The sequence below is a fragment of the Ceratocystis lukuohia genome (genome assembly GCF_044167205.1).
Source record: "Ceratocystis lukuohia strain C4212 chromosome Unknown Supercontig2_pilon, whole genome shotgun sequence".
NCBI lineage: Eukaryota > Fungi > Ascomycota > Sordariomycetes > Microascales > Ceratocystidaceae > Ceratocystis > Ceratocystis lukuohia.
This window is the reverse complement of record NW_027263521.1, coordinates 1,454,422-1,481,303: the sequence shown is the minus strand read 5'-3', so window position 1 is coordinate 1,481,303 and position 26,882 is coordinate 1,454,422. Positions and strand designations below refer to the sequence as shown.

The 26,882-nt window shown below is 50.7% G+C and overlaps 8 protein-coding genes across 8 annotated transcripts; 4 read left to right on the top strand and 4 right to left on the bottom strand.

Moving 5' to 3' along the window:
• Nucleotides 1-22: 22 nt before the first annotated feature.
• Nucleotides 23-2,779, bottom strand: HOO65_020371 (chromosome segregation protein; the record flags this gene model as incomplete). The annotated part of the gene is made up of 1 exon (XM_071000047.1): nucleotides 23-2,779. One exon carries the CDS (start codon nucleotides 2,777-2,779, stop codon nucleotides 23-25), a length of 2,757 nt encoding a protein of 918 aa, XP_070861009.1.
• A 2,438-nt stretch (nucleotides 2,780-5,217) lies between these two features.
• HOO65_020370 (Polynucleotide 5'-hydroxyl-kinase GRC3) lies at nucleotides 5,218-7,778 on the bottom strand (the record flags this gene model as incomplete). The annotated part of the gene is made up of 5 exons (XM_071006470.1): nucleotides 5,218-6,753; nucleotides 6,819-7,079; nucleotides 7,143-7,281; nucleotides 7,340-7,646; nucleotides 7,715-7,778. 5 exons carry the CDS (start codon nucleotides 7,776-7,778, stop codon nucleotides 5,218-5,220), a joined length of 2,307 nt encoding a protein of 768 aa, XP_070861008.1.
• Nucleotides 7,779-8,590: 812 nt separating this feature from the next.
• HOO65_020369 (DNA-directed RNA polymerase I subunit RPA34.5) lies at nucleotides 8,591-10,904 on the top strand (the record flags this gene model as incomplete). The annotated part of the gene is made up of 2 exons (XM_071006510.1): nucleotides 8,591-9,584; nucleotides 9,637-10,904. The coding sequence occupies 2 exons, from the start codon at nucleotides 8,591-8,593 to the stop codon at nucleotides 10,902-10,904; spliced, it is 2,262 nt and encodes a 753-aa protein (XP_070861007.1).
• A 1,426-nt stretch (nucleotides 10,905-12,330) lies between these two features.
• On the top strand, nucleotides 12,331-13,804 carry HOO65_020368 (Arabinose-proton symporter; the record flags this gene model as incomplete). Its single annotated transcript, XM_071006743.1, has 4 exons — nucleotides 12,331-12,440; nucleotides 12,502-13,052; nucleotides 13,145-13,464; nucleotides 13,583-13,804. The coding sequence occupies 4 exons, from the start codon at nucleotides 12,331-12,333 to the stop codon at nucleotides 13,802-13,804; spliced, it is 1,203 nt and encodes a 400-aa protein (XP_070861006.1).
• Nucleotides 13,805-17,049: 3,245 nt separating this feature from the next.
• HOO65_020367 (Protein sip-5) lies at nucleotides 17,050-19,437 on the top strand (the record flags this gene model as incomplete). The annotated part of the gene is made up of 2 exons (XM_071006498.1): nucleotides 17,050-17,436; nucleotides 17,539-19,437. 2 exons carry the CDS (start codon nucleotides 17,050-17,052, stop codon nucleotides 19,435-19,437), a joined length of 2,286 nt encoding a protein of 761 aa, XP_070861005.1.
• A 442-nt stretch (nucleotides 19,438-19,879) lies between these two features.
• HOO65_020366 (D-arabinose 1-dehydrogenase) lies at nucleotides 19,880-21,040 on the bottom strand (the record flags this gene model as incomplete). The annotated part of the gene is made up of 1 exon (XM_071000046.1): nucleotides 19,880-21,040. The coding sequence occupies one exon, from the start codon at nucleotides 21,038-21,040 to the stop codon at nucleotides 19,880-19,882; it is 1,161 nt and encodes a 386-aa protein (XP_070861004.1).
• Nucleotides 21,041-21,677: 637 nt separating this feature from the next.
• HOO65_020365 (Actin-related protein 6) lies at nucleotides 21,678-23,365 on the top strand (the record flags this gene model as incomplete). Its single annotated transcript, XM_071006674.1, has 3 exons — nucleotides 21,678-22,137; nucleotides 22,202-23,083; nucleotides 23,298-23,365. 3 exons carry the CDS (start codon nucleotides 21,678-21,680, stop codon nucleotides 23,363-23,365), a joined length of 1,410 nt encoding a protein of 469 aa, XP_070861003.1.
• Nucleotides 23,366-24,937: 1,572 nt separating this feature from the next.
• On the bottom strand, nucleotides 24,938-26,223 carry HOO65_020364 (ubiquitin fusion degradation protein; the record flags this gene model as incomplete). The annotated part of the gene is made up of 3 exons (XM_071006825.1): nucleotides 24,938-25,077; nucleotides 25,170-25,876; nucleotides 25,943-26,223. The coding sequence occupies 3 exons, from the start codon at nucleotides 26,221-26,223 to the stop codon at nucleotides 24,938-24,940; spliced, it is 1,128 nt and encodes a 375-aa protein (XP_070861002.1).
• Nucleotides 26,224-26,882: the final 659 nt, after the last annotated feature.

The window sequence follows — 26,882 nt, the reverse complement described above, 5'->3', positions numbered from 1 at the left end:
TTCTTCCTCTCGTCATACCCGTCTAGGCCACAATGGTAGCCTCATCGTCCATATCAATATCTACCGTCATTTCTGCACTCGCAATTTTTGGCAGCACCATGGGCGTTGGCCGCATTTTCGGGGCTGATGGAAAACTTGCACGTGCCATTTGTGCTCTGCGCTTATCGCTTGCTGGCGAGGGCGGTGGTGGTGCCATGAGGAACTTGGCACTGCGTTGCAACGCCACCTGCAGGTCTTCACGCACTGCTTCAATCATGGTAGCAGCCTGCATGCGCTGATCCTCCACGTTGGCAAGTAGCTCATCGTTCTCATCACGCAGGTCGCTATTTTCCCGTCGTAGCCCAGCAATGGTAGCCTGGGCCTCAGCTAGCTCATTGTTTAGGCGTGAAATGTCGGCACCTAGGGCAGCAATCTGCTCATCACGCTGCACAACGGCGGCTGTGTGCGTTTGATTGAGGGCTGCAGTGTCGCTGGCATGCTGCTCCATAAGCTCAGCAAGACTGGCACTGTGTGATTCGTGGGCCTCTTGAAGTTCTTGATGGAGTGCTTCTGTCTGGGCCAAAAGGTCGTCAACACGTCGCTCGAGGTCTTGGATTGCCTCGTCGCGTTGACTGATAGTCTCGCGTTGGGTGGCAATGGTCGCCTCAGCCTCGGCCTTTTCTTGTTGCAGAGTGGCAATGCGTTGCTCTAAGCGCCGGAACTGGACTGCTTGATCTGCAATATCAGTCTGGAAGCGTTGCACGTCGCCTTCGAGTTCACTGATCTTGGCGCCCTTCTGTAAAATCTGAGCTTGGGCTGCAGCTACCTCATTCTGGTGGTCGATAACATCAGACTGCAGGCTCTTGACATTGCTTTCGAGATAGGCAATTGTTGTGTCTTTGCCATAGATCTGGCCCTGAGCTTCAGCTAGCTTGCTCTGGTGACTAGTTATTTTGTTGTTTAAATCCCGGACATCAGTTTCGAGGGAAGTAATCTTATCTTCCCTGCTCGCAAGCTGTTTATGGGCATCCGAAAGTCGATGCTGACGGTCAGCGATACCAGACTGTAGACATTGAATGTCATTTTCCAGGTCAGTAATTTTGGCGTTTCTGCTGTTGATCTGATTGTGAGCCTCGGCGAGCTGACGGTGGCTCTCGGCAGTTGACACAGACGCAGCGGCAAGCTCGCGACGAAGCTGATTTTCAGTCTCGTGACATTGCTCAATGACTTCTTCGTCTTCCTTATTACGCTTTGAAAGATCACGGAGACTAGCAAGCACCATGTCGAAGATCTCGGCGCTGTTTGAAGTATCCGGAAGTTCGTACTCTCCTTCAATCAGATACTCAAGTTCCAACCGTGCAGTTTGGAAGGTGTCTCTGATGGAGTCAACAATTTCGTGGGAGTCGCTTCCAGGGAAGCCGAGTTGGTGGAGAGAGTGGTTAAGGCTATCAAGGGTTGCCGTCTTGGCATTGACAGCGTTCAAGAGGCTTGAGATCTTGGTTTGAATAATCTCCCGGTCACTGCCCGCAGGAACAGGGATAGAATAATCCTGCAGCTGGGTTTTGAAATCCCGCAGGACGCGGTTGTAAGAGGCCATGGTTTCAAGCATCTCGCCCATTTGCTGGTTCAAGGCCGCCAGTTGTTGCTCCATTCTAGCCTCATGTGAATAATCCTGAGCCATGCTAACATTGTGTTTAACCACCGCCTGCATAGCAGCATTCGCCTTGTGAAGGTCCTCCGAAGTTTGACAGCCGCCATCAATCATGGCAGTTTCAGGGGATACGGTCTTGGAAGGCCCGCCAAAGGTACCGGCGGCAGGGCTGGTAATGGGAGGCGTGAGGAATGTGTTAGAATTAGGCGCCTTTTGTTTCTGGGTAGCGCGTGCCGGTGTACCACAGGCCAGGCTTTGGATAGTGGCGTTGCCAAATTCATCGTCGTGGTCGTCCATTAGATGATCACTAATGTCATTGTGGTCATCATGGTCTTCGCGGTGCACGATGTGCTGTGTAGTGTTATCGTCATGTTCATTATCGTTGCTTGCGAGTTCTGTAGCCAGCTCTGTCTCATCGTCAGAGTAGCTGGCTTCGCGCATATCCCAGTCGTCAAACTTGTGGTCGACGGGGGTGGCCATGGCCGAGCGGTTCAGCTCGTTCTTGAGATCTTCAATCTGCCGCTCCAGATCTAGAACACGGGAGTCAGGCTCAAATCCCATGGTGGAGTTGAGTGTTGAGTTTCGCAGCTCGTCAATCTCGCGATCACGCAGTTCCAGCTGGTTCTTGAGATCCTTGAGCTGTTCACGCAGCAGACGCTTACGTCGGCGGTTCTCTGCCTCAATTGTGTTCATTTCTTCGCTGAGACCAGACCGCTTGATACGCCGTAGGACACGGCCTTCTAGGACTGCTCGAAGCGGCTGGAAGGTCATAGTACCACTGGGGGGCTCTGGAGACTTTTGACTCGCACCAGGCGTAATCGAAGCCCGGCCGGAGCCAGAGGTGGGCGCTGTCCGGCTGGCATTGTTGTGAGTTCGGGGTCGGGATAGAATAGGCTCGCTGCGCCGCCGGCGGGCAGCGGATTTCTTCTTGGTGTTAGATTTTGCAGGAGTCAGTGGCTTGAAGGTTGAGATTGTGGTGTTTGCGGCGTCTACCGCAGCAGTTGCTTCTTGAACTTTGCTAGTTAGGCGTCTAATACGGTTGCTGTGGCGCGGTGACTGTGGCGCTGAATCTCCGGATTGTGGCTGAGGGGTTCTTGTCGACTTGCGACGTTGTCGTCTAAGAGCGACTGGCAAATCGTCGACTGGCATTGTAGGACAACGAAGCTAAACAAAAAAAAACAGGATTATAGTACAAGTAAGGTGCTAACACAGAGAGGACTATGTATCCCTCTAGCAGTAAGTAAATAAAGTAGACCAAGAGGAGAGAAGTTAGGAGGAAAGAATCGAAAGGCCAGAAACGATGCAATATGCCTGCTAGGTAAGAGTAATGGAAAAGAAAAGTAAACAAAGTCTAATCAACGGCAGGCAGGTGATGCGTTCGGGCTAAAAGGCTGGTCAGGCCTGATATAGAAAAGAGAAAAAGGAGTCGATCTGGGGCGTTAAGCGGGAAGAAAATGTTGGTACCCCGGGTCCTGAAGAAGCGGTGTGAAAGAAAATAAGAGAAAAAGATAAAAAAAGAAGACCAAAAGGAAGCAGAAAACTAGAAGACTGACAAGGCCTGAATAGAACAAAAGCAGGAACAAGAGCTGTGCCAATTCAATGCAGGTCGAAGCTCGGGCTTTATAAAAAAGATGCACGACTCGGCCTGGTGGTCGGCTTGGGCAGGTTTGTTTATGCAGAACCAAAGGAACTAAGGAGCAGGGAACGCTGCAGTAGGGTAGGATAGGATGGGGCAACGAGGATTAGGGCAAGTGTTGTAGTTGCAGGGTAACAATGATGTGTTGTCGATGTGGCTTCCGGCAGCTAATGAGACAAGCCCGAGGAAGGGAGTTGGACAGTGAAATGATGGGCTAGAAGGAAATGCGGCCAAAGGATAGCGAGCCCTTTTATTTTAGGAGCTGCAGACTACATGTACAGTACATGTGGCTTTACGGGAGAGAGTAGAGGCAGATATCAAAGCAAGCAGGCTTCTCAGCAAATGACTTGCAGCCAGTACGAATGTTCTCAATGCCAAATACGACAGATTCGTCTGGCAGCTGCAGAAGCGACGGGACAGCACAGAATTCTAAACGACAGGTATTCCGATGTAGAGGCCCCCGGATTTGCTAGCTTCAAGTCGTCCCTAGCAACGGGCAAGGCAGCCCTGTCGTATGCCTAACAAGCGCACTGCAAAGACTTTAACTGCCAGCACTTGGACGGCTAGAAAGGAGAGGAGAAGAAAACTTACACTGCATAAACCTGAGACGGAATGCTTCTATGCTGGAAAAAGAAAAAGGAGCCCAGGGCTGGTCATTGGGCTCGGGCGGCCCATTGGGCTTCGGGTAGCATGGTGATACTTTTCTTACAGCTAGCTTCTTTCTCAGACAGAACGTACATCTGCTCCAAGCCAGCACAAAATCCTGTCCTCCTGTACGGATGCATGCATTCAGAGCGCATCGCCAGGGCTACTGCTGTTTTGCCTTTGGGCGTCTCGCGGCCATACAGAGTGCTATTCTTGGCCCGACCAAGTGATACAAGGGCGCTCTAGGCCTGGCCGGCGGCTGCTGGGTTGAGCAGGTTAGAGAATGTCTGCATGTCTTTCCTGGGCTATGGGCGGTTGTTGCTGTAGGCCATGTAGCTGGAAGTTAAAGTAATGCATACTAGCATGTTATTCTGCATACATAATACTGGACGCTAAAAGTTAGTGCTATCGAGGCTAGACTCCATCACCGCCTTTTGGCTCACACCTTAAATATTCTACCGAAGTTCTGCCGACTTTCGCTCAGCTCTCTGCCTCGCCTCATCTTGCTCCACTCTGTCCTGCATTACACCACCCCTCTATTTACTTTTCACATCCTTTTATTTTTGCCTGCAGCCAAGGCCCATAAGTCAGCGGCAAATTCTCAGAGATTTCCTTCTATCCATTACCGGGCTCCTTATTGGCAGGTTGCTGGTCAACGGTGAACCACCTTGGGCTGTATGATGTTTCAGCGCCAGAAGCCTCAATTAGAGCGCATTGTAGAGGCCAATTACGACTAATGACAGGGGCCTTGGGGGGCTGTGGGGCTGCGGGGCAACTGGGTTGTATACTTGTAGTGGTAGGTTATTTACAGGTCTATGGTTATTCTCGCAAAGCGATCTTGTCTTTAGCCTCTGCCCTCATTGATACCCGGTCATCGTCTTTCAAAGCATTGCCAATCTCTCTGAAACCTTCTGGCATCTTCGCACTTGCAGCTCAGAATTATCACCACAGTGACGTCACAGTGCCAACGTAGGCCGGACACTTCACGCATCCCTCGCTTTCATTTTGTCCATACACTCAACAGTGCCCCCACTTTAGGCTGCAAAGCTGCATTCTCAAGGCGAACAATGATTTGCTGCGCATGCAAGATTTGTACCCAATGCATGCAACTACAGATGTTTGGAGGATGGATGTGACTGATACAGCAGGGGACGTACGCGTGGGTGTCTGTTTGACAGGGAGCTAGAACTTGAAGTTTCCCACTAGCTGTCCTGTGGAGTAACGAATGGCTCTGGCTCCAAATTGTCCATCTAGATCATATCGAAGCTCAGCAGACACCTGCTCCTTGCGTGCCCCTATTCTAGCATCAGTCGCCCCCATTTCCACGGCCAAGGTCTCGCCGCACTCTCCACGCCCGTGACCCTTTTGGCCGCCGTTGATCGCCATGTATAACCTGCACCCAGGGAATAGCCTCTCCTGCAGCACTATCCGCGGCTCGTCCCTTTTCATCGTCGCTAGTTACAGTAATGGCACTAGCTTCCGACTCATTATCTGAGCCATACTCCACATTAACAGAGTCTTGCATCTTCTCTCCATCGACTGACAGCCCGTTGAAGGCAAGGGATCTACGATATACGTCCTCTGTATATGCCCAAGTGGGTGCATCAAATTGGCCATGGAGAAGAACCAGTCTCTGGCCGTTTTCCCGTAGACTACGAATAGTATCCAGAGGAATGGGCGTTAATAGTTGAAGTGTCGCTGAAGTAGTATCTATGCCCCTAACCAGTGCTAAGCCAATGGTGCAAGAGTACTGCGAGTCGAGCGAAACGTTGTCCGGGTTTGCGATAATGGGCAGGCCTTCGGGCGAAGAGGAAATAACGACCTCATCATACTTTGCGTCCGTTGGTGCTGGCCCAGGCTCGTCTACCTCCATTTCTCCCACATCAACTGGTGTTCTAGCTGTCTGAAACGCTGCAAAGGCCTTGGGATCCTGGATTCGAACGACTGCTACCATCATGCCGTTCAATGACTCGGCTAAGAGAAACGGCGGCGTTTGTGCGCCATATGAAAGAATTCCCATTATACCACGTTTCTGGCCCTTGTACTTGGCGACCAAAGGCGTCACTTCCGATAGCGGCTCTGGAACCCAGATAGGGCGCATGTTGTCTGTTGAGCTGGGTCGCCAGTGAAAGTACGACATTGTCTGCATCGCTCGTAGCTGAGCCGAGGTGCGGGGGGCGGGATCTGATGACTGAGATGGCAGTGTGTAAAAGTTCTTCCTACTTACAGACCTGAGACCTTCAACTGTTTCCGCCGGGCCGCCTTCGGACATATAGATAATCTCTGTTGGGTGGACTCTAGAGATGAGACTCATCAAAAGATCAAGACCAGTGCCAAGCGTCCATCCAGGCGTATTGATCAATGTTGGTGCGCCCTTGGCCCTGCTGCACAAGTCAATCGCCAGGCTAAGGTACAGGTCCGGGTCTGCTCCAGGGGTCAGGGCCCCAAAGGCATGGCTGTGGACTAGTTCAGTGGCCATGGCAGCATCTGTCCACGGGTGGCCAAAGGGAGGCGCTGTATTAAGGTTCTTAGTGTGTATCAACGAAAGCAGCCCCGGAGGTGTGTATTCAGCCTGGCCAGGATCAATGTCCACGATGTTGACTCCACGGATTGTTGTCTTGCGACGCGAGTTATAGAACCCGTGCAGTTGTGTTGATATCAACTTATTGCCAAGAAGCCGGGTAAAGGTTGACTTGCCGGCTCCCTTCGGCCCGCAGATGAAATAAATGGGATTCTTGGCGATGTCAGAGCTCGCGATCTCAGCCAACTTCTTATTCCATTCGGGGGGAGAAGTCAGGAGCTGCACGGTGGTTCGTTTTGGGACATCCTCAGATGTAAAGAGCTGAAATGTGTTAGTCTATGGACGGTTGAGCCCTGAGCCAAGAACACTGGTAAGGGAGGACTCACAACTCTAAACGATTGACTCATGTTACTGGGCCATATTTCTTTAAACAAATGAGACAAGCTTTCCAGCTGTCTCATATTCCGAAAGACTGGATCCGGGTATAGGTCAATTCTAACGCCCTTATAACAGCGCAAAACTGGCACTGCATGGGACAGCGGAGCACATATCCAGTACGTCATATCACTAGGCTGAAGGGTAGCCCCGGCAATAGTGACTTCACCACGATGAATCTTAATGCCGTAGCTGCCGACGATGACAAGCCTCTGTTACAATGTTAGCGTTCTGGCAATCCCTGCCGCCATGCTGTCTTGCTTAACCACCCATACCTCATCATTCTCAAGGTTTAGCGATATGACGCCTGATTTTATAGACCAGTTCTTGGGAGTCTGAACCAAGCTGCTCATTTGTAATATCGGTCCAGATTGCCTTGCCGGGGAAAGCCCTAAAACTGAGATGGGTTCATGCCTAAATGCCTGTCAGTACAACTACATGAGCCTGGTTCATGTTGTCGGTCGCTGCCTACACATTTGCACTTATGTCTTCCTTATCGTTGGTAGCCTTGAGTGACTTTGAAACAGACATATCATCTGTAGTGCCGTCACTGCAGCGCCCTCGCCTTGCTGGCTTCTTCTCTTTGATGTTAGTGGCTACGTCAGGCCCGTCACCAGGCTGAGCCGCTATCCGACCAGTCTTCTTTTCTGGGCTCCTCGGTAGGTCATTAACTTCAGCTTGTGCCTGGCTTTGCTGCTCCCGGCGGCTTCTCAGCATTGCAGCAGCTGAGATTGCTGGAGAAGCGGTTGATTGCTGGCGTCTAGCAGCAAGAGCACTAACTGTTTCAGAGCCAACGGTCAGCAATTATACCAAGAAGTCGGCTCATGAAAGAAGGAGGTCGACATACAAGCTGACGTAGTAGCTTGCTGGCCGCTGGCAGCAACTTTGCGTTTCTTGCTGGGGGTGGACATGATGGTGTGTATTTTCTGTCGAAATAAATGTATATAACAACTATATTCAACAGCGGCTTCAGTGGCGCATCTTTGGTTGGGGCAAGCAACGGCTTGGCTGCCCTTTTTTAGCAGCACAAAAGTAATGAAGATAAAGCCAATAAATAGTACTTATCGAAGCTGCCTTCTAGTAGCAAACATAGAATTATCATTTAAAGGCGGTGTAGATATAAATACGGCAAAATTATTTTCCCTATCCTTTTTCTACTAAAGCGTAGCCCTCACTCTTATAGAATCACGGCTGTCATTTTCCACCAAGACACAGCTCAACCTTTGCTAGGCAGAGCAGCATGGGAAAAAGGCGGGACTCCATTTATTTATGATTGTTAATTGGTAGACTATCGCCAAACTCCTATCCTTTATTCTAGGTGCACTCCCAACAGCGTCAGACCCACCCCACAGACACTCACCGCCTAGAAAAAAAAAATCTAATCCAGACCAGCAAGGGCCGGCTTTCCTATACCTTATCGCAACCACTGTCCAGCCTCACAGCAACCAGCCAAAAGGGAGTTCAACCTTTTAAGGGCCAGTATACATCCAAATTCGCCACCACGCCAAGCGTGTCTTCAGTCTTGGATAAAAGCCTCGAACGCGACAAAACACCACACACTCTGACATCGTCACGACCTAAACAACATCGTCCTCCCGACGGCAAACACGGGCAGAACAGAACAGCGAACAACCGCCGGCCTTGGCCTTTTCGCCCTCATTTTCTACACATCTCCCTAAGCTCCTCCCCCCCCCCCCCCCAAGCGCATATATTTTCAGCTTCAATGGGTGGGTCGACGGCAGTTAAGAGCGGCAGCTCCAAAAAGGCCGCCAAAGATCAGGTTAAGAGTATTCTTGGATCTCGCCATGCTAAGAACAGCGACTCGGATTCCTCTAGCAGCTCTAGCGAGTCGGAGTCTGAGTCGGATGGCGAAAGCACGCTGATGAAGCAGATCTCTACGCCTAAAAAGACGACCAAAACTGAACTGCCCTCACGCTTGAAAAAGGAGGACATTACTGAGAGCGCCAAAAAGCGCGTGAGCATCAACGACACCCTACTAGGTGGCTCCAAGTCCAAGCCCGGCTCTGTTACCAAGCCCACGAAATCTAACCTCAAATCTGAGCCCGCACATTTCAAGAGCAGTGATACAGTGGACTCTTCTGAGGATTCCTCTAGCGAATCTGACAGCGATTCATCTAGCGAGAGCGAAGTCGAAACCAAAAAGCCTGTTGCAAAGCCCACGCCTGCACCTATCAAGCAAAAGGCCGAGACCAAGAAGGTCGCTCCCCCATCTAAATCTGCGGTGGCTCCCAAGTCAGCTGCTACAGTAGAAACCAGCAGTAGCGAGAGTGAGAGCGAGAGCGAGAGCGAAGATGGGGATGAGGACGTTGAGATGGACGATGTCGATCAACAGCCCACCTCGTCTAACGAACTCAGCGAGAAGGATCTCAAAGCAGCTAGTGCGCCCCCCGATACACTGAACTCCGATTTTATGCTGCGCAAGGCTGTTGGAAATGCGGACGGTGAGAAGCTGGCTCGTTTATTCAGTGAGGCTACTTCGAGTGGCAAGCAGTTGTGGTACTTCACTGCGCCCGCCGATGTGCCCATTACTCTAGTTGAGAGTATGGAGATTCCCCTTGATCAGGCTATGGCTGGTGGCGAAGCCTCCTTTAAGCATCAGGGTGAAGATTTTGCTGTTGAGGTTGACCAGGTCGCTTCTAACCGCAACATGGCCCTTATGATCCCTAGCGGCCCTAGTGATGACAAGTACAACTGCGGTAAGCAGACACCCGTCTATCCATAAGGCAAGCAAATACTAATTGACTGTAGATGTCCGTCGCGCCAATGCCGTCTTCAGCCTGCGCCGCGTCGCGCCTACCTCCGCCATCTCTAACATCACCATTACGGCCACTAAAAAGACCTACCGCCCACAGCCACGCGGCATGAAGATGCGCTTTCGTCCTATCGGCGTGCCCGCCGATGCTGACATGGGCCGCATGACATATGATGATTCTGACGACGAATCAGTTGCAGCGCCATCTCCCAAGAAACGCAAACACAAGGAGACCATGGCCGATGACCAGTCCAAGAAGAAACGCAAAGATAAGAGTTCCTCGGACTCTAAAAAGGAGAGAAAGGAAAAGAAGGAAAAGAAATCCAAAGACCAGGTATTACCGCCCCCTAGAGACGTATTGTTGACCCCTCGAAAACTTACCAGTAGCACCAACCCCACCGTCGCCCTGCCCCCTCATGCGGCCAGCCGCTTAACGCCCCGAGCACGAGAAGAAAGCTCTGTGAAAGCTCACGAGGCTGAGGAGTGTGCGTCAAGTGATCGCACGCCCTCGTCCCAGATACTTGCCGAAAGCAAAGCTGCCTACGAGGCTGAAAAGGCGCAATGCCCTCTCAAGGAAGAGCTCAAAGCCCCCGGCCATTGGAAATCTCAAGAACAGAAGTCTGCTGAGGAGATGAATTCCAAGCAACTGTCATTGGAAAGAGCGCTCTTCAATCTCCAGAAGAAACTCGACATATACAAAAAGAAGGCAGGGGATGCCCCATCTACCCCCTCGTTTTCTCCGTCTCCACCACCATTGTCGAGACATGCCACTGCTACCACTACGGCTGCCACAAAAACAATTGGTCCCTCTACTCCACCTTGGTCCAACAACAACAACTCTAATCAGCCAACTTCGACAGCAACACTAAACACCCGCCCCTCCTTGCAGACCCCCGTTCCAGCGCCGAAAGTGCAAGCCAAGACTGCCACCGCCACCTCCACCGCTCCAACTACTGCCACTAGTAGCGCCGCCCTGGCCCGCCTTATATCTGAGTCGCCTGTGCCTGTGCCTGTATTTGGCAGGGGCGTGAGGGAAACTCCTATTCCGCTCCCGAAGATTCCTGGTCTTGTTGTTCCCGCTACTATAGAGGCTTCTGCTCCTGCTGCTGCTTCTGCTGCTGCTACACCTACACCAAAAGAGAAAACAAGCAGGAAAAAGAAAACTGCCAAGGGCACTGTCACTACTCCTGCCGCCAGCAAGGCCCCTGCTGCTGGTGCAAAGGCCATGACACCCGTTCCGCCGCCCAAGATCCCTAGTCTCTAAAGGCACGTTTCATTGTTTCACGTTAATTTTCGGCTTTTTGTTTCGTTCATTGTTCTTGATTCAGCGCTGGAGGAGGGAGAAGGAGGAGGATAACTAATACCCACTCGCGACGTGGCGGCAATTATCTGGGCCGGAAAGCAGCTTGTTTTTTTTTTCTTCATAGGGGAGTGGGACGAGGCATAGTGTTTGTGTATGCATGATGTGTGCTTTTCTTTGTTACTGTATTTCTTCTGCCTGTCGTTTTACGCGGGTGCCTTATAACGCGGAACGGAGTTTGGGTGTTTTTGGAATGCTTTGTGTAGTCTTTTCTGCGCTGGATCAAAAAGAGAAAGGGGAGGAGGCTACCTAGACGTTGAGGAGAGGAAGAAAATGCGCTGTAAGGGAGCGAGAGAAAAAGAGCAAAAATAAAAGCACTGCGTTGTTTCCATGATCACCACCACGTTCAGCGTCCCAGCGCACGATGTCGAGGTCGCTGATTAGGGTTAAAAAGGATAACTTACTAGACTCCCAACTACCCAAATGGTGTGCTGGTTTGATGCCTAGAGTGTTTTCATACCCTATACTATTAGGTTTCCAAAGCACGAAATGTTACAAGTATAGAGTGTAAATACCACGAATTGACTCTGGCCCATGCGGGGTTTTTCTCCCGGCGATCTCCGTGAGCTGGTTTGTGCTCTAGGGTTAACGAGTAACCCAGATCTGATAAAAATATACAACCTGAGACTTATGTGACAAAAATAAAACACGGATGGCCGCGCATCATACGGTCCTTAGACACAATGGCTGCTGCTTTATATTCTCTTCCTTTGTTTTTTTTTTTTTTGCGCCGACTAGTATTTCCAACAACTCAATAAAGGGCGGTTGACGTGAGTATTCCGAGCGAGTATTCATGCAGTATAGCACAAAGTCTTTGTTTTCCTTTAGCTTCGCCTGTCTTTTGATCTAAGATCTCCTTGTCTTTTTTATTTCCCTTTTCGCCACAAGTCGCAATGCCCCCGTCTGATGCATCGCATCGCATATACAACCTATGTGCCTTTCTGTCTCTAGGGCCAGCCATATGTGGGTGAGTGGAAAGAGTCTCTGTACAAGTGTTTGTGTGAGAAAGTTCAATTCTGACATCGTGACCAGCTATCATGTCGGCCTTCTGCCAGTCCTTTTGGTGACACCAGGCTTCACGTCAGCCACGAGGGTCAACGATCCAGAGAGTAAATGCGGTGTCACGGCTTTGTTTTACGTCGGCGCTCTGTTGAGCTACTTGACGCTGTCGCCAACATTGAGCGACCGTGTGGGGCGTCGATATGCATGCGTTGTTGGTGTGTTGGTGCTATCACTCGGAGCGGCTGTTGAAGCGTGCAGTTCTGGGTTATATTCGTATGCCATGATGATTATGGGGCGATTGATGTGTGGCATAGGCGCGGCGGTAATCATGACAGCGGCTCCGGTGTATCAGAGTGAGATTGCGACGACAGATATACGCGGTAGACTTGTCGCGTTTAACCAGCTGGGGTTTGTTGCCGGAATGGCAGCCGGTTATGCGTATGTTACTCAACCCATCACAAACGGGGGGAATATTCAGCTAACACTATGCCCAACACAGAGCAGGATACACTCTATCGCTATGGAGGACAACCTGGGGCCTGTATCTTGGCTGGCGCATCGCAGTCATGGCGCAGTACCTCCCTGCCTTTGTGTTTGGCGTAAGTCTGCCATTCATATCAGAAAGCCCGCGCTGGCTAGTCGCCAAGAACGATCTTGACGGTGCCCGCGACACGCTTACGTGGCTACACCACGAGACTCATACAGCCGAGCAGATCGAAGAGGAGCTTGAGGACATCAAACAAAGCACGACGGAGTATCGCCGGTCTTTGATGTCTCTTGCAATGTCTCCCGAGTTGCGGCCGCGGTTGTGGCGAGCGGCATTTTTGCAGGTTTTGTCGCAGGTTTGTGGTGCGGCCGCGATTAAACATTACCTGCCACCCCTAGTGAGCGCACTGGGCATAGACATGGAGTTGTCATTGACGTCTCATGCCGTAGAGGAGATGTTTAGATTTGGCCTCACGGTGGTGGGCATGCTTATCATTGACCGCTATGGCCGTCGTGTATGTCTGGCTGCCGGCAGTGTGATAATGGCATTCTCTGCACTTGTAAGTGAAAGAACAGCACAACACATACATTTTTTTGCATTTTTTTTTCACTCTCCAAGTACAAAACACGGAGTACAAAATACAAAGTACTAACAGCTGCATCTCCCCTCCCTATCCAGGCCGTCGGCATATGCGTGTCCATGTCACGGACACGTGGAGGTGTGCTACTTGATATTCTGTGGATCACATTTATCCTCGCTTATGCAGTTGGGTACTGCATCGGCATCGGCCCGGTGTCTTGGATCTACACTGTGGAAATATTTCCGAATGCAACTCGTGCACGTGGTGTGAATTTGGCTGCTGCCGCCGGAGCCTTGGGATCTCTCCTGATCAGCAAAATGTGGACGCCCGGCGTGCCCCAAAGCGGCGGTACCAAGTACTTTATTTTTGCTGCCGTAAACGCAGTCGCTGTCCCGGTACGTAATTGAGACGAAGGAGCTGGCTGCACCAACACTGCGCAGGCTTCCAATACACAGCCCAGTGATAATATGCAGCATTCAATACGTGCGAGGCAACATACTAATGCACTTATAGATTATATGGCGCTATTTCCCAGAGACAAAGGGCCGCGCGCTGGAGGACATGGACACTGTGTTTGGGAGCTCAGTAGAGGGCTTCCAGCATATCGAAAACTCGGATGACCTTGGAGACTTTGACATCGACCTGGGCGACGACAGCAGTAGTGAATTTGGCAGTGTGAGAGACAGCATAGAGCTGCAAGACTATCACAATGGGCGGAAGAAAGCCATGGTCTAGGCTGGCCAGGACGGGCTAGAGTCTGGAGGCTAGGGAGATGTCGGATAGTTTGGTGTAAGATGTATAGTAAGATCGGACCCGGCTCAGTAAACCATGTAGAAACAAAATAATATGTATTGTGGCATAATATTTGTAGTTGCTGGGCTTATAATTTTGTACCGGACGATGAAAATCAGAGTTGGTCTAAAGCTATGGCGGGTTTAGGCCTGGAGGGCCTGGGCTTAGGGGCTTTGTGGCCTTGCAATTAGTGGGGCAAATGTGGCCAGGGTGACACAGTACAGTACAGTTCTAGCTTGGTACCTTAGTTTCCAGGCCCAGTTTCCAGGCCCAAGGGCGGGGGGAGGCAATGTACTAGACCAAGTGGCGTTTTATAGGGACAACAGTCAAGCCAGTCACAGGTGTTTCCCTCGGAATTGAACAACTAACTGTGGCTGCTGAAAAGAGACAATAGAGGACTCGCCGCTAAATCGAACATTCCAGCTCCCCTGGGAAATCCCAAAACGCATCTGTTAGTTCATTTACAAGACACTATCAAGAGCTGACAGTCTGAAACTTGTCTGCAAACGTCACAATAGAGGGGGAATCTGCCAAAATCGGCTGCATTGCTTTATTTGACGTGCTATCGCTAGCCGAAGCGTCCCGTACATGTTTGGAAGCCGATGTCTAGAACCCGTGGATTAGGGTAGCAAAATCAGTGGCTTGTGGCGACGTCTTACTTGATAGAGATATCTATCCGCTCGTCCACTTTTCGTCTTGTCCTGCCAAAGGGGACTCAACCTACTGACAAGCCGCCTTTTCTGCTTTCTCTTTCTCTTCTTTCGGTGCACAAGCCAGCTGTCGAACAGGGCCTCGGCTTGGTTCCTCTCTAAAAAAGAACCTCGCTGTGCTTGGAACCCTTGGGCGCTAACAGGCACTCGTACTCTATGGCTTCCAGTACGCATAGGGTAAGGTAAGTAAAAGTGAGTAAGTGTGGGGTCGGTGGTGATATGATGGTACAGGGGTCTAATTAGAGCTTGACAATGATGATGATGACGATGGTGATTGTGGATGGTTCTGTTGCCATTAATGTTGGGCCGCCCCCTTTCCCGTAGCCCGGAGTTCCCCTACACAGGAGCCTGTTATACAAACCACACAGCCCATGTGTCAGGAGGCTATGTACAAGCACCATGTATAATGCGGACTTGGACAGGACGGAGGTAATTGCATCCACTAATACTCTTGTCGCCCGTTTCACAGCAGCGTGAAGTGCACGCACTATGGGCTTGCGGCAATCTTGCTGGCTGGCCTATGCATGGCTCCCGATATCCGCAGGTCGAATGCCCTACTTGCATGAAGTCGCTTAGATACTACAGGCACAGCAAATCGACGACCGTGCCGCGGACCAGGACCCAGGCCGCCGGTCTTAGCCCCGGTCTCTGTATGGTTAGGGTTTCCGTTGCAGTGCTAGTGGCTAGTAGCATCAATCCTTGTATGGACACCGAGGACAGAGGCACAGTCGAACCCGCCAGAGTGATATGTGCTCCCACATTTCTCTCATTTCATCTTGCATCTTTTGTCTCTCTTTCTCCCCTTCCTTCTGCCATCCCGTGCAAATCGATGACGCCCTTTCTCTGGCTTTATCATATTCCCAACCTTGTTCTTTTTGCTCCGTCTTCCTCTTTTCCCCAAGTCAAAGCTTTCCTTCTATTTGGCCCTTGCTTGCTTTTGGGGGGGGAGATACTGGAGGTGCCCTTCTTGCTCTTGCTCCTGCTCTTGCTTTAGCTCTTGCCCCATTGTTAATGCTGCTGCTGTTGCCGCCACTGCTTTCTTATCTCGCTATCTCGCTATCTCGCTGCTATTTGCTAGGCTCCCGTCAAATTTCAAACTGGAAGCCCGCTTTGATTTGCCCTGTTATCCTCCACAACTGAGTCAAAAAGAAGGAGGTCGAAAGACAAGACGTCACTAGCTGCCTTTTTTCTGGGTCCTGCCTTCCCTTTGCTATTTTGATTTGGCTCTTGGGGCTTTTTGCTGTTTTTCTTCATTTGCTGTCATTTCCTTGCCTTGCCGTGCCTTCCTCCCCCTTCCTCCCTGATTTCCCATTGGGGCAACTTCCTGCTTGTAGTGCCGTTGTTGCTATTGCAAACGCAAATACAAACGCAAACATCTGTTTGCTCTACTGTTCTAGCAGTTGCTGCTTGGTCCTTCGCTGTTTGTCGACAAACAGCCCGCCCATTAACCACCAAACCAGACTGGTGACCCAGTACACAGTACAGTCTTTTTTCCCTTTCTCCAACCCGCAATTTACACTGTTTTACTGTGCTCTTTACTTGCTTTCTTTTTGTCTCTTTTGTCTTTTTTTCCCTTTGTTTCTTTTGCTTTTGTTTCTGCTGTCTCGCTGTCAACACCATCCATCCCATCCATCCCCAGTAAATCCAGCCAGCCAGCCAGCCAGCCAGCCAGACTAACCAGCTCAACCAAACAAGCTGCTGCTGTTTTGTTTCGTGTAGTATCCTTCAATTTTGCTTTCCTCCCCTTTTTCATCACCACAAATCATCCTTTATTGCTTTTGTTTCTTTTAAGCCCGAGTCGAGTCTGCTTAGTATTTCTCTCTTTGGCCACAACCCAGGCTCTCTTGCCTGCTTCGTCTCCACGGCTCGTTCTCCACCATCACGTCGTCCTTCGGTTTCCGAAGCTTTGCTGAGCCTGTCCTTCGATCAAAAACCACGACTGCAAATGACGAGGCCGACAACCCGATGATCCTGTATCGCTTTTATCTTTAGATCTGCCTTGTTATTGCCCTGCTCCAGAACCTGCCACTCCCTCTTTGCCGAATTCTCCGACAAACCGGGCAGCCTTTCGCTTCCTTGCTTGCTGTTTTCTGTTGGCTTTCAACGTAGACGCTCGCTCGCTGGTGCAGCCCACAAAAGGCTATAGCTAGAGCTGCAACTATAACCCACTTCTATTTCCAAAACCTACGATATCGACCCGATTGCTGCCTCACTCGTGCACGATCTTGGCTGCAGTCCATTTTGCAATTCGGCAGGCCAATCACGAGATTGCCTTGGTTTCATCACGACAAATCACCTGTCGCCGCTACTTGGCTAGCCAACACTTTGACCTCGGGATCTGTTCTTGTATCATCGTCCGTCCAAGTGCGTGCTGTAGCCCGCCTACTATGCTTATTTGATTGAAATCCCGGCCACAATCATCTCAACTTTTTTTTTTTTTTCCAATCTTCTTCCCACGGAACCCAGCTAGCCGCCACCATGGGAAACACTAATGGAAAAGAGAGTCGTGACCACCAACACGGCCGCCATGCTTCGGCTCCAGACTCTTCCCGCGACGACAGCCAATCTGGAGTGCCCTCTCATTCTACCTCTTCCCGCCATCGCTCTCGACGTGGCGGGCGTGGCCACGATTCTATGCTCATGTTTGGCATTCCTGTTGCAAACTCGACTGAACAACAACCATTCACCCACAAAGAGACCCGTGCTGAACGAGAGGCCCGGAAACTGGAAAAGGAGCGGCTTTTGCGTGCGCAAGAGCGCGCAAGAAGCATGCAATCCGAGCGTGTTGATGGCGGATATCTTGTTACTGTTGGCACATATGTCGGTCCCGAAGATTTCAGCAAGCCCGTCGTCCGTCAGCTAATTGTGAGTTTTTTTTTTCCCCTTTCTGTGTGCAGCCGCAGCCCAATCTACTTGTGTATTCATTTTATTACATTGCCTTGGAAACCCCCGCTAATCATTCTCTAGATTGAACGCCGTATAGCTCCATTTTGGCGAGGCCTCAATGATATCGACGACTCCTGGACCGATGCCCAATTGATCGCTGCTGTGCGAGGCTCGCCTATACCTGATGTCTATGCATCGCTTCCCGTAGATTTGCTCAATCCCGAGGCTGCGGATGCCGAAGCCGGCACCTCAGATCACACCAAATGGCTAACCGTACCTGCCGGCCGGCTTCAACCTGCAATATCCGAGCAATCACAAACGCAAACCCGCACATCACCAACGGCCGCCTCAGGCTCTGGCTTTAGACCACAGTCTAGCCATTTCCGGACTCGCAAGTCATTTGCTGCAGCAATTGGACTGGGGAGTTCGCGCAACAATTCTAACCCTGAGATAAGCACGCCTCCAGAGACTCATCTTCCTGTTGATCCTTTCGTTAGCGGTAAGCCTCTAGAGGTCTGCCTATATCGTGAAGCTACTGAGTGCCCTATTTGCTTTCTTTCCTACCCTCCATTCCTCAATCATACCCGGTGTTGCGACCAGCCGATTTGCAGCGAATGCTTTGTGCAAATCAAGCGTCCCGATCCCACTCTTCCCGCCAACAATCCCGAGCAGGGCGATGCGCCTGCCCCTGAGGGCGAGCGGCCTTGGATGTTAGTGACGAAACCCACACAGTGTCCTTACTGCCAGCAGCCCGAATTTGGCGTCACCTACGACCCTCCACCTTTCCGCCGTGGCATCGTCTACGAAACTCCCGTCTCAAATCTCGGCGCTGCAGGAATGGGATCACGCACTTCTGTCAATTCATCTGGATCCCCCTCTACTAATACCCGCCGCCGTGCCCAAAGTCTGTCTGCCAACGATCCTCTTGTTGTATCATCAGACAAACTACGCCCAGAGTGGGAGGCTAAACTTTCCTCTCTTCGGGCTCATGAGGCTAGGAGGTCTGCTGCTGCAACAGCCCTCCATCATGCTGCATTCCTGCGTGATGGCCATGCGCGATATAGGTCATCTAATCCAGATGAATCTATGGTCGCTAGTTCAGAGCGTGCCGCCCATGCTTTTCATCGCCGCATAGCCCCTCAAGATCACATTTCTTCCTCGCATAGTAGATCTTCCAATAATAATCGTTCTGTAACCCGGTCTATGGCTCGTCCTACTATTACAGATGAGGAATACGACGAAGAAATGCTAGCGCAAGCCATGCAGCTTTCGATATTGTCCGAAGAGCAGCGAAAGCGCAAAGTAGAAAGGGAAGCTCAAAAGGCCAACGAAAAGGATGCCAAAAAGCGCGAAAAAGAAGAGAAAAAAAAGAAACGTGCAAGTTTCTATCCCCTTAGCTTTGGAAACCACGGATCGTCTTCGCAAGAACAATCTCGAGCCCACAGTGATAGTACCGCCACCAATAGCAATGCTGGCTCTAGTAAAGACATGGCTGCTACAAGGCAGCAAATCGGCAATTCAAATCTAGAAGCCACTCTTTCCTCTACGTCTCAGTCTCAGCCTATGACAGCACAGAAAGGCAAAGGTGTTGACCATAGCGACACCCTTTCACAAGGCCCTTCGCCTGGTTCTGGTGCCCAGACTTCTCAGATCGGCCAAGCTAGCAGCTCATCATCTCCTGTGTCTTCTGTTCTTGATGTCTATCCCAGTCAAGGCACGGCAGATATGCGCACTAGTAGCACTAGCATTGAAAACCAGGAAGGTGATGATGGCAACGATCATATGCTTAATTTTCGCAGCCTTGCAGAAATTGTGGGTGTAGACATGGAGAAAAATGGCGGCAGTAAGGCAAATCATGCCGGCGCCATCACACATAACGAGCATGCCGCAGCTAGCTCCCATCTAGAAACAGATAAAAACACAGTCTCGACATCTACCTCCGAACATGGTCTTAACTCGACGTATACGGTATCGTCTTGATATCAGCCTCCCTGTTTATCGAAAGGCTTCATAACAATGCCTTGTTTTGTCGCATCTTTAGCCCTACGCTCTATTTTATTGAGAGTTGTGGCTTAGTCTTTTTTTTTCTTTTCCAATTGCAGCGCCACAGTCCTACTGAGTCTTTGATAGCTCATGATATTCATATTCATTTTCTTTTTTGTGCAGAAGCTTCAACCTACTTAGGGAGCTTAGCGGTCTGCTTTCTTCTTGTCCTTGATTAAGTACAACGCTATCGGTGTTGTAGCTTTCCTAACGTCCTTTCCTGTTTTAAACACGTTTGAGCGATAATTCATGAATTGTATCTTATTTTTTTTCCCCCTCTGTCTAGAGAATTCACAAGCTGCCTATAGTATATTAGTCGATTGTTAGTTTCATGACAATGACGTAGTTCTGGATTCTAGAATAGCTCACTTTAAAATAATTATGGGGAAACACTAGAGGTTAGAGGTGTGTTAACAAAGTTCTTGTCTGGACTGTCCCATGCAAAGTCTTTCCAAGTTCCAAGTGCAGGCCACATCTCATTCTCTACTAAACTTGCCACCTTTTTAATTCTAGAAGCGCCATCCTCATGCCCCTGAGCTAACGCATCGTTGAAGGCTTCGACCGACTCCTCCAACTCGGAGATTGCAGTGACGCCCAAAACCGATACGCCGAGCTTCGCATCACGCTGCGGCCCATGCCCATAGTTTTGGAAAGACGACCCAAACCTTGATCCCCGATGCAGCCACGCAGACAGTGCCCATCGAATACAGACGTCCTCCAAGCTAAACCCAGCTTTCTGTGCGATCGGTACTAGAGCCTTGCACGCTGCTCTCAAGGGCTTAGGCGACGGGTGCCACGAAGCCTGGGGGCCGGCATCGATGCCACGGGTTGTCAACAAACCCATATTCAAAATGCTTGCATTCAACAGCACACTAACCTGGGCAGCCTCAAAGGCTTCCAGCACAGTGTCACTCCCTAACGAGGTATTTTGCACGCAGAAATTGCCATAGCTCAGCACCGCATCAAGCGGCTCACTAGTTATCCGGAGAACCTCGGCAGCGCGTTGCGCAAGTAGCCCTACGGGAAAGCCCGAAATTCCGATATACCGCACAAGGCCTTCGTTTCGAAGAACACGCAGCTCACGAACTGCAGCTAGCATGGCATCGGAGCTGACAAATTCGCAGTCATGGCAGTACACAAGGTCTAGGTAGCCACTGTTGCCTAGACGTGCTATGCTACGCTTGACCGAGGCGCGGATAGCAGCAGGCGAATAGTCAAACGATGAGCTGGCGATGCGGCCAACTTTAGTGATCAAAAAGTACGACGAGCGTGGGTATGTGTTACGCACCGAGGAGTCAGTAAGGGCGGTCCCCAGCAGGGTCTCTGAGGGACCGTAGTATGGCGATGTGTCAAAGGCATTGATACCAAGAGACAGGGCACGCGCAACAATGGAAGTGTATGGGAGGGTGTTCGGATCAGTGTATTGGTAGTTGAAGGTGGCGGTGCCGAGGATTAGGGGCGGTATGACGGTGGAGAGGGCTGGCTGAGAGGGAGGAGGACCAGCTGGATCTGGACTGGAAGCGGACCCGGATGAAGACATGGCAATAGAGGATAGTTTGAACAGTTAGGTCAGCAAAATGGACGAGGAGGGGTTAAGAGTGAGAGTATTCCCGAGAGAGGGAGGCTCATGTATTTAGAAAAGTAGCAAAGCATACTAGGCCCAAAGGAATGAAGGGGCAGTTAGACTTCTTGGTTTATTAGTGCGTTTTTTCATAAGCTAACAAAACTTGGGTGCTTTCCTTGTCTCTAGCCCTACATCAAATCACTCGGCTTTATTCAAGTAACCCACTAAATCAGGCAATGGAAGCCGGCCGGCTTTCCACAACAGTAGAATAGATGACGCCATCCAAGCGATAACAGAAAGTTGTAGGGAAGTAGAAAGAGGAAAGGGAAACCCCTGCACTTATGTTTCCCTAGGTCGTACAAAGGTTATAAACCCTAGAAGAGACTATATCTCTCACCGCTTTTAACTGGGATCTTTGCACTGCTGGCAGAATTCTTGTAGCTTGCCATGGTATTTGTTTTTATTATGAGAGGTGACATCACTATAAAAGCTTCTTGGCTTTTGTGCACATGCACTTTATTCTACGAATCAAACACCGTCGAATCCCGAATCACCAGCACATATCAACGAATCTTCCACCTATAGATACCCTTATTTACACACTCACCCCACGATGGCTCCTAATCGCCGCTCACAACCATTTCGCCCACCCCCACCGTCGCAAACTCTCGTTCTTGACAACGGAGCATACACCCTCAAAGCCGGGCTCATCGCTAGTTCTCCCGACTCTGACGACATCACACATCCCACACCTCATGTGATACCGAATTGCCTTGCGCGCGACCGCCACAAGAAGGTATATGTAGGCAGCGAGGTACTCTCAGCACGCGACTATAGTGAGATGACCTTTCGACGGCCAGTCGAGAAGGGATTCATCGTCAACTGGGAATCGCAAAAAGAGATTTGGGACCGCGAGATACTCGGCCACGATAAAAAGACAGGTCTGGGTGTCGACCCAGCAGAAACGTCGTTATTGTTGGGTGAGGCGCCGGGTGCGTTGCCGGCCTTGCAAACGAATTGCGACCAGATTGTATTTGAAGAGTACGGCTTTGCGCGATATTGCCGCTCCCAAGGTTAGCTCGCCTTAGTGATAGACATTTGATTCTAGCAACTGATTATATATCATGAAATTCATAGTGCCGACTTGGAACGCCTACAATGACATACAAGCTATATTTCAGACACCTAAATCCCCTGACGCCAGCCCCGCAACACCCGCTGAGATTGTCCTTGTGATCGACTCGGGCTACTCCCACACTCATGTCACGCCACTTATAAATGGGCGACCGCTACACAGCGCGCAGCGACGCCTTGACATAGGCGGCAAGTTCCTGACAAACTATCTAGCACGACAGCTGTCTGTGCGATACTACGACATGCGCAACGACACGCATATTGTTAACGAGATCAAAGAGCGGGCATGCTTCGTCTCGGCTGACTTCGCTGCCGATCTTGAAGCTAGCTGGAAGGGCCCACAGGGCGCCCGCCGTCCCGCATTTACGACTGGCAGCAATGGCGTAGCACGTGACTATGTTCTGCCCGATTTCCACTCGCGCATGCACGGCGAACTGCGCCCGTTTGACGTAGCAGCACATGCAAATCCACGTGCTCAAGCCCTCAAGGCAGCCCAAGCCTCAGAGGACATCATAACCTTGCGGAATGAGAGATTCACACCGCCCGAGCTTCTGTTTACGCCGTCGGACGCAGGGATGCACTGTCCTGGGATTTCCGATATGGTGGTGCAGGCGCTGGAGGCGTTGCCAGTCGGCCTCTGGCCAGGGCTGCTGCTGAATATTGTAGTAGTGGGCGGGAACGCGCTGTTTGACGGACTTGTGGAACGGCTGCAGAAAGAGATTACCTTGCGCATGCCGGAAGAGTGTGTGGTGCGGGTGGCACGGCCGGCAGATCCCATTATATCCTCATGGACTGGAGGTGTGAGGTTTGCTAGACACCCAAATTATGACAAGATCGTAGTGACAAAACAGGAATATGAAGAGAACGGAGCAGCATGGGTGGCACGTAAGTTTGCCACTGGGCTAAATTCTATATAATGGGGAGCTGAAAGGGGGGGGGGGGGTTAAGAATTTGATTCAGTCTCAGCATACTAGAATGGAGCAGGGAGGGGACTTTGGAGGAGAGAGAAGTAAACGGCAAGTATATTGAGAGGAGTATGATATCATCGTCATCGTCAGGAGCAAAAGCAAAAGCAAAAGCAAAAATGTATAAATCCCAGGGAACGCCAAGAACAAAGGCAAAGATAGAGAGCACAAATACAACTTTTATGCCATGTGGAGAATCTAGCGGCAGTAGTATCAGTGCAGTAGCCAAAAAGAGAAAAAAAAAGGTCAACGTAGAGCCAGCTACAGACGATCACGCAGTCTCAAATTGCGGTGCAGAGGCCGGGCGTTGATGGGTACCGGAGCCCTCTGCTGGCTCATCCATTGAGACCATGCCTGAGTATGCTTTCTCAGTGGCCTAGTGGAGTGAGGTGCGCTAAGAGAGTGGGGATGGGACGAATGGGGGCTCGCCATAGCTGCAACTGAAGCAGCGGCACGAGCTCGTAATCTAGTATTGCATCCTAATTAAATAGACGAGCAAGCCAGGGCATCATGTCGTTAGCAAAGTGGACCTCGTGGGGGTGCAGCAAGGGCGACTGGGTTGATAGCAGTGATGAAAGCCCATGCCGGCCAGTGCTGCATGTAAGGTAGGGGTGATAAATACAAGAAACAGAATCTAACATAGAGCAGGCAGAACAAGGCAGGTCTATTGCGAACATGCGGAAGGGGAAGGCGATGGACACCTACGGCTGCACTATAAGCATGTAGAGGAATGTTAGTACGTAACCACCGTAAAACGAGACACATCGAGCAGCTCGCAAGGAAACTTACGTAGTGGCTGGAAGACCCTTCGTGGTGTTTCAGGCAGTAGCTATCACCACAGCCATCACAGCGCTTCTGAGTGGCCGCGAAGCAATCGAGACACTATTTGGTTTGCATGACTCGGGTTAGTTATGGCACGATTGCTAGGTAGATGTGGGGTGGGAAAGCAGGAATCTGCTCATCTGCAGCCAAGCCCGGGTGAGATATTATACATGGAGCAGGGACGGGGTGTTGTGTTGTCGTTGTCGTTGTACATCCTACACAGATTTGGCTGGCTGCAGAAGAACGAGGCAGTGGTAGTGCAGCAACAGAATGACAGGGGTACAGGTTGAGACAACGTCAAGAATGGACCGAAACAGAAACCAGAGACAACAAAACCAAGGCAAGTCTGGGCTTGGCCAGAGCCGTCAAGGCTCGTATGAAGCCCTGAGCCAACTAAAGAGCCGCTGAAGAGCCGCTGAAGAGCCACTGGAGTAACTAGGGCTAACAGGGGCAGGGGAAGCAACAAGGGGAAAGAGTAAGAGAAGGACCCACATTAAAGCCGCATTCAATGCACTGGCGGGCGATAGGATTCTAGAAAGCGCAGGGTCGGTGTTAGCAAGGTTCCTCGGCTCGGCATTATCGGAAGTACGAGCAAAGTCGCTCGGTAGGGATTAAAATAGGAAAGCAAGGAGAATAAAAGGCCAGGTTCGAAGGATTCGGAGAGAGAGAAAACCGACCACCCCTGTCGTCATCATGGTCCGACCGACTTTTGACAACTAACACAACACTGAACTCGCGCAAAACACAAAAGGAAGCGTGAGAGTGTGATGTGAGGTGATGTGAAGTGGGGAGAGGCGAGGGTGGGTGTCTGAGCTTTGTCTCCTAGATTCCTCGCGACCCCGTCTCTTTTCTGTCTTGTTCTGTCTTCTCGCTTTGCCCTCCTGTAGCTTAACTTACCTTTGGCAGTGCAGAAGCCGCATCATCCGGCAAAGATGTGGATGACACACTGCTGCTAATCGAAAGCCCGGACATGGCTGATCCGACGCTGAGAACGCTGGAAATGCTGTCGGGGGATAAGCTGAGGGGCGAAAGGACTGGTGAAATAGTTGGTGAAGCTGCAGTCTGAGTCTGCAGCTCTGTGTGTGGCCTGGACTGCAAAACCGGGTAGCAGTCTTCACAGTACCATTTGTTGCAGCAACGGCACATGCGGCCTCGCACGCAGGACTCGCATCTAGCTACAAAACAGGGGCTTCTGGGATTGCCGCTGCTGGCTATGGCTTCCGCGCACAGCATGGAAGCTGCACGCACGGATGAGGTCAGAAGCGGTGGCGGGGAAATCATGGGCATATCAGAGGATGGTGTGTATCTGTCACAGTACGTGAGACCCTCGGGGGCCGAGCCACACCCTGCACAACCGCCGAGCGAATACGTGGCCACCGCCCATTGAGAGGAGGATGGCGACGACGACGACAAAGAAGTCCCGGGCATATTGTAGCAGCCATACACTGGGGAATTGACATGAGCTGGGCCCTTGCACAGCACACTGTCAAAGGCCAGTACATCGCGGCAGTCCTGAAGAACGCCTCCCCAATCGGAAATGACATTGCGCTGGATCACCTGGCCTCTCTTGTGGTACCATATATCGGCGGTGGTGCCAGAGGGGACCGCGCTGTCAGGTGCTCCAAAAACATACAATCCCTTGAGACGGGGGGTGCTCTTGGGCCGAGTTGGCCGACAGGCCTCTCGGAGAGCGTCGCATAGCCTGCGTTCGTTGAGAGACGTAGCGCCGCGAATAGATAGAATGCGCACGTTGAAATCAGGGCTTGTGAGAATCTCAGAACACACGTCAGCTGTTACTGGCAAACCATCTAAAATGAGGGTTTGGATGTTTCTGAGAAAGTCAGCCCTACGTAAAGACGAAAAGATGCCCCGTATGGGGCCAGACATGAAGCTAAACAAATGTATGGTCAGTTAAGTGAGATAACGAGACAAGAAGATTTCAATCTCGGGCACATACTCCTCTTCGGTCAGATGATCGCGGATTTGGGCATTGGGGTCGAACTCGTTAATCTCCTCTTCCTTGACCTTGAAATTGATGGTCTTCATAGTGCCCATATCGAGATGGCGGAAGAAGTGGGTGTTGTCTAGCAAAAGCCACCGGTTGTACTTGTTAGTGCTAGCAAGCCTCAGGCGTTCGTAGGCGCTAAGGTAGGGGAGAATGTGGTCAAGAACGAGCGAGTTTGCGATGACATCGGTAAGCTGAAGAGCCTCATGACGCGACGGCGAGAGGGACGCCATGGCGTATGTGTTTGGGGGAGGGTGTTGGGGGTGGGTAGGTAGGCTAAGAGGATAAGCAGGTATATCAAATAGACAAAGTCAGGACTAAAATTTTATACACTGGAATAGCCAAGCATTGAATTACATGACAATGAAGAACAGTGAAAAGGGGAAAAAAAAGAAGGCGAGAGGGCAAGAAAGAAAAGGCAGCGTCTCTGATATAAATATGAAGGCAAGCGAGGCAAGCCAAGAACGAAAAAAGGCGTGAGTGCCTGAGGATTGATTGCCAGGTATCAAAAATATACAATGTACATACATATATACATATATACATACACGCATATGACATGGACACTTTAGATACAAAGTGCGGCTAGGTGAATCGCCGTTTGTTTGAATTTTCACGTTTTTTTTTTATTTCCATTCTTGACCAGACTAAAGCTGTTGGCTCGCTGATACCGCCGCAGATGCCGTAGGTAGATATAAAATCGTCGATAAAATGCACAGATAATGGGATGGGGGTTGATCCTGGAAGAAAAGAAGAGCGGAGCGGAGCGCCTGCCCCCCCCCCCCTAGTTGAGGGCGAGTTAGAAAAAAAAAAAAAAAAAAAAAAGAGAAGAAAAGGCCCAAGGCCCAAGGCCCAGTCCATATATGTATTGTTATTGTCCATGCGGCCATTT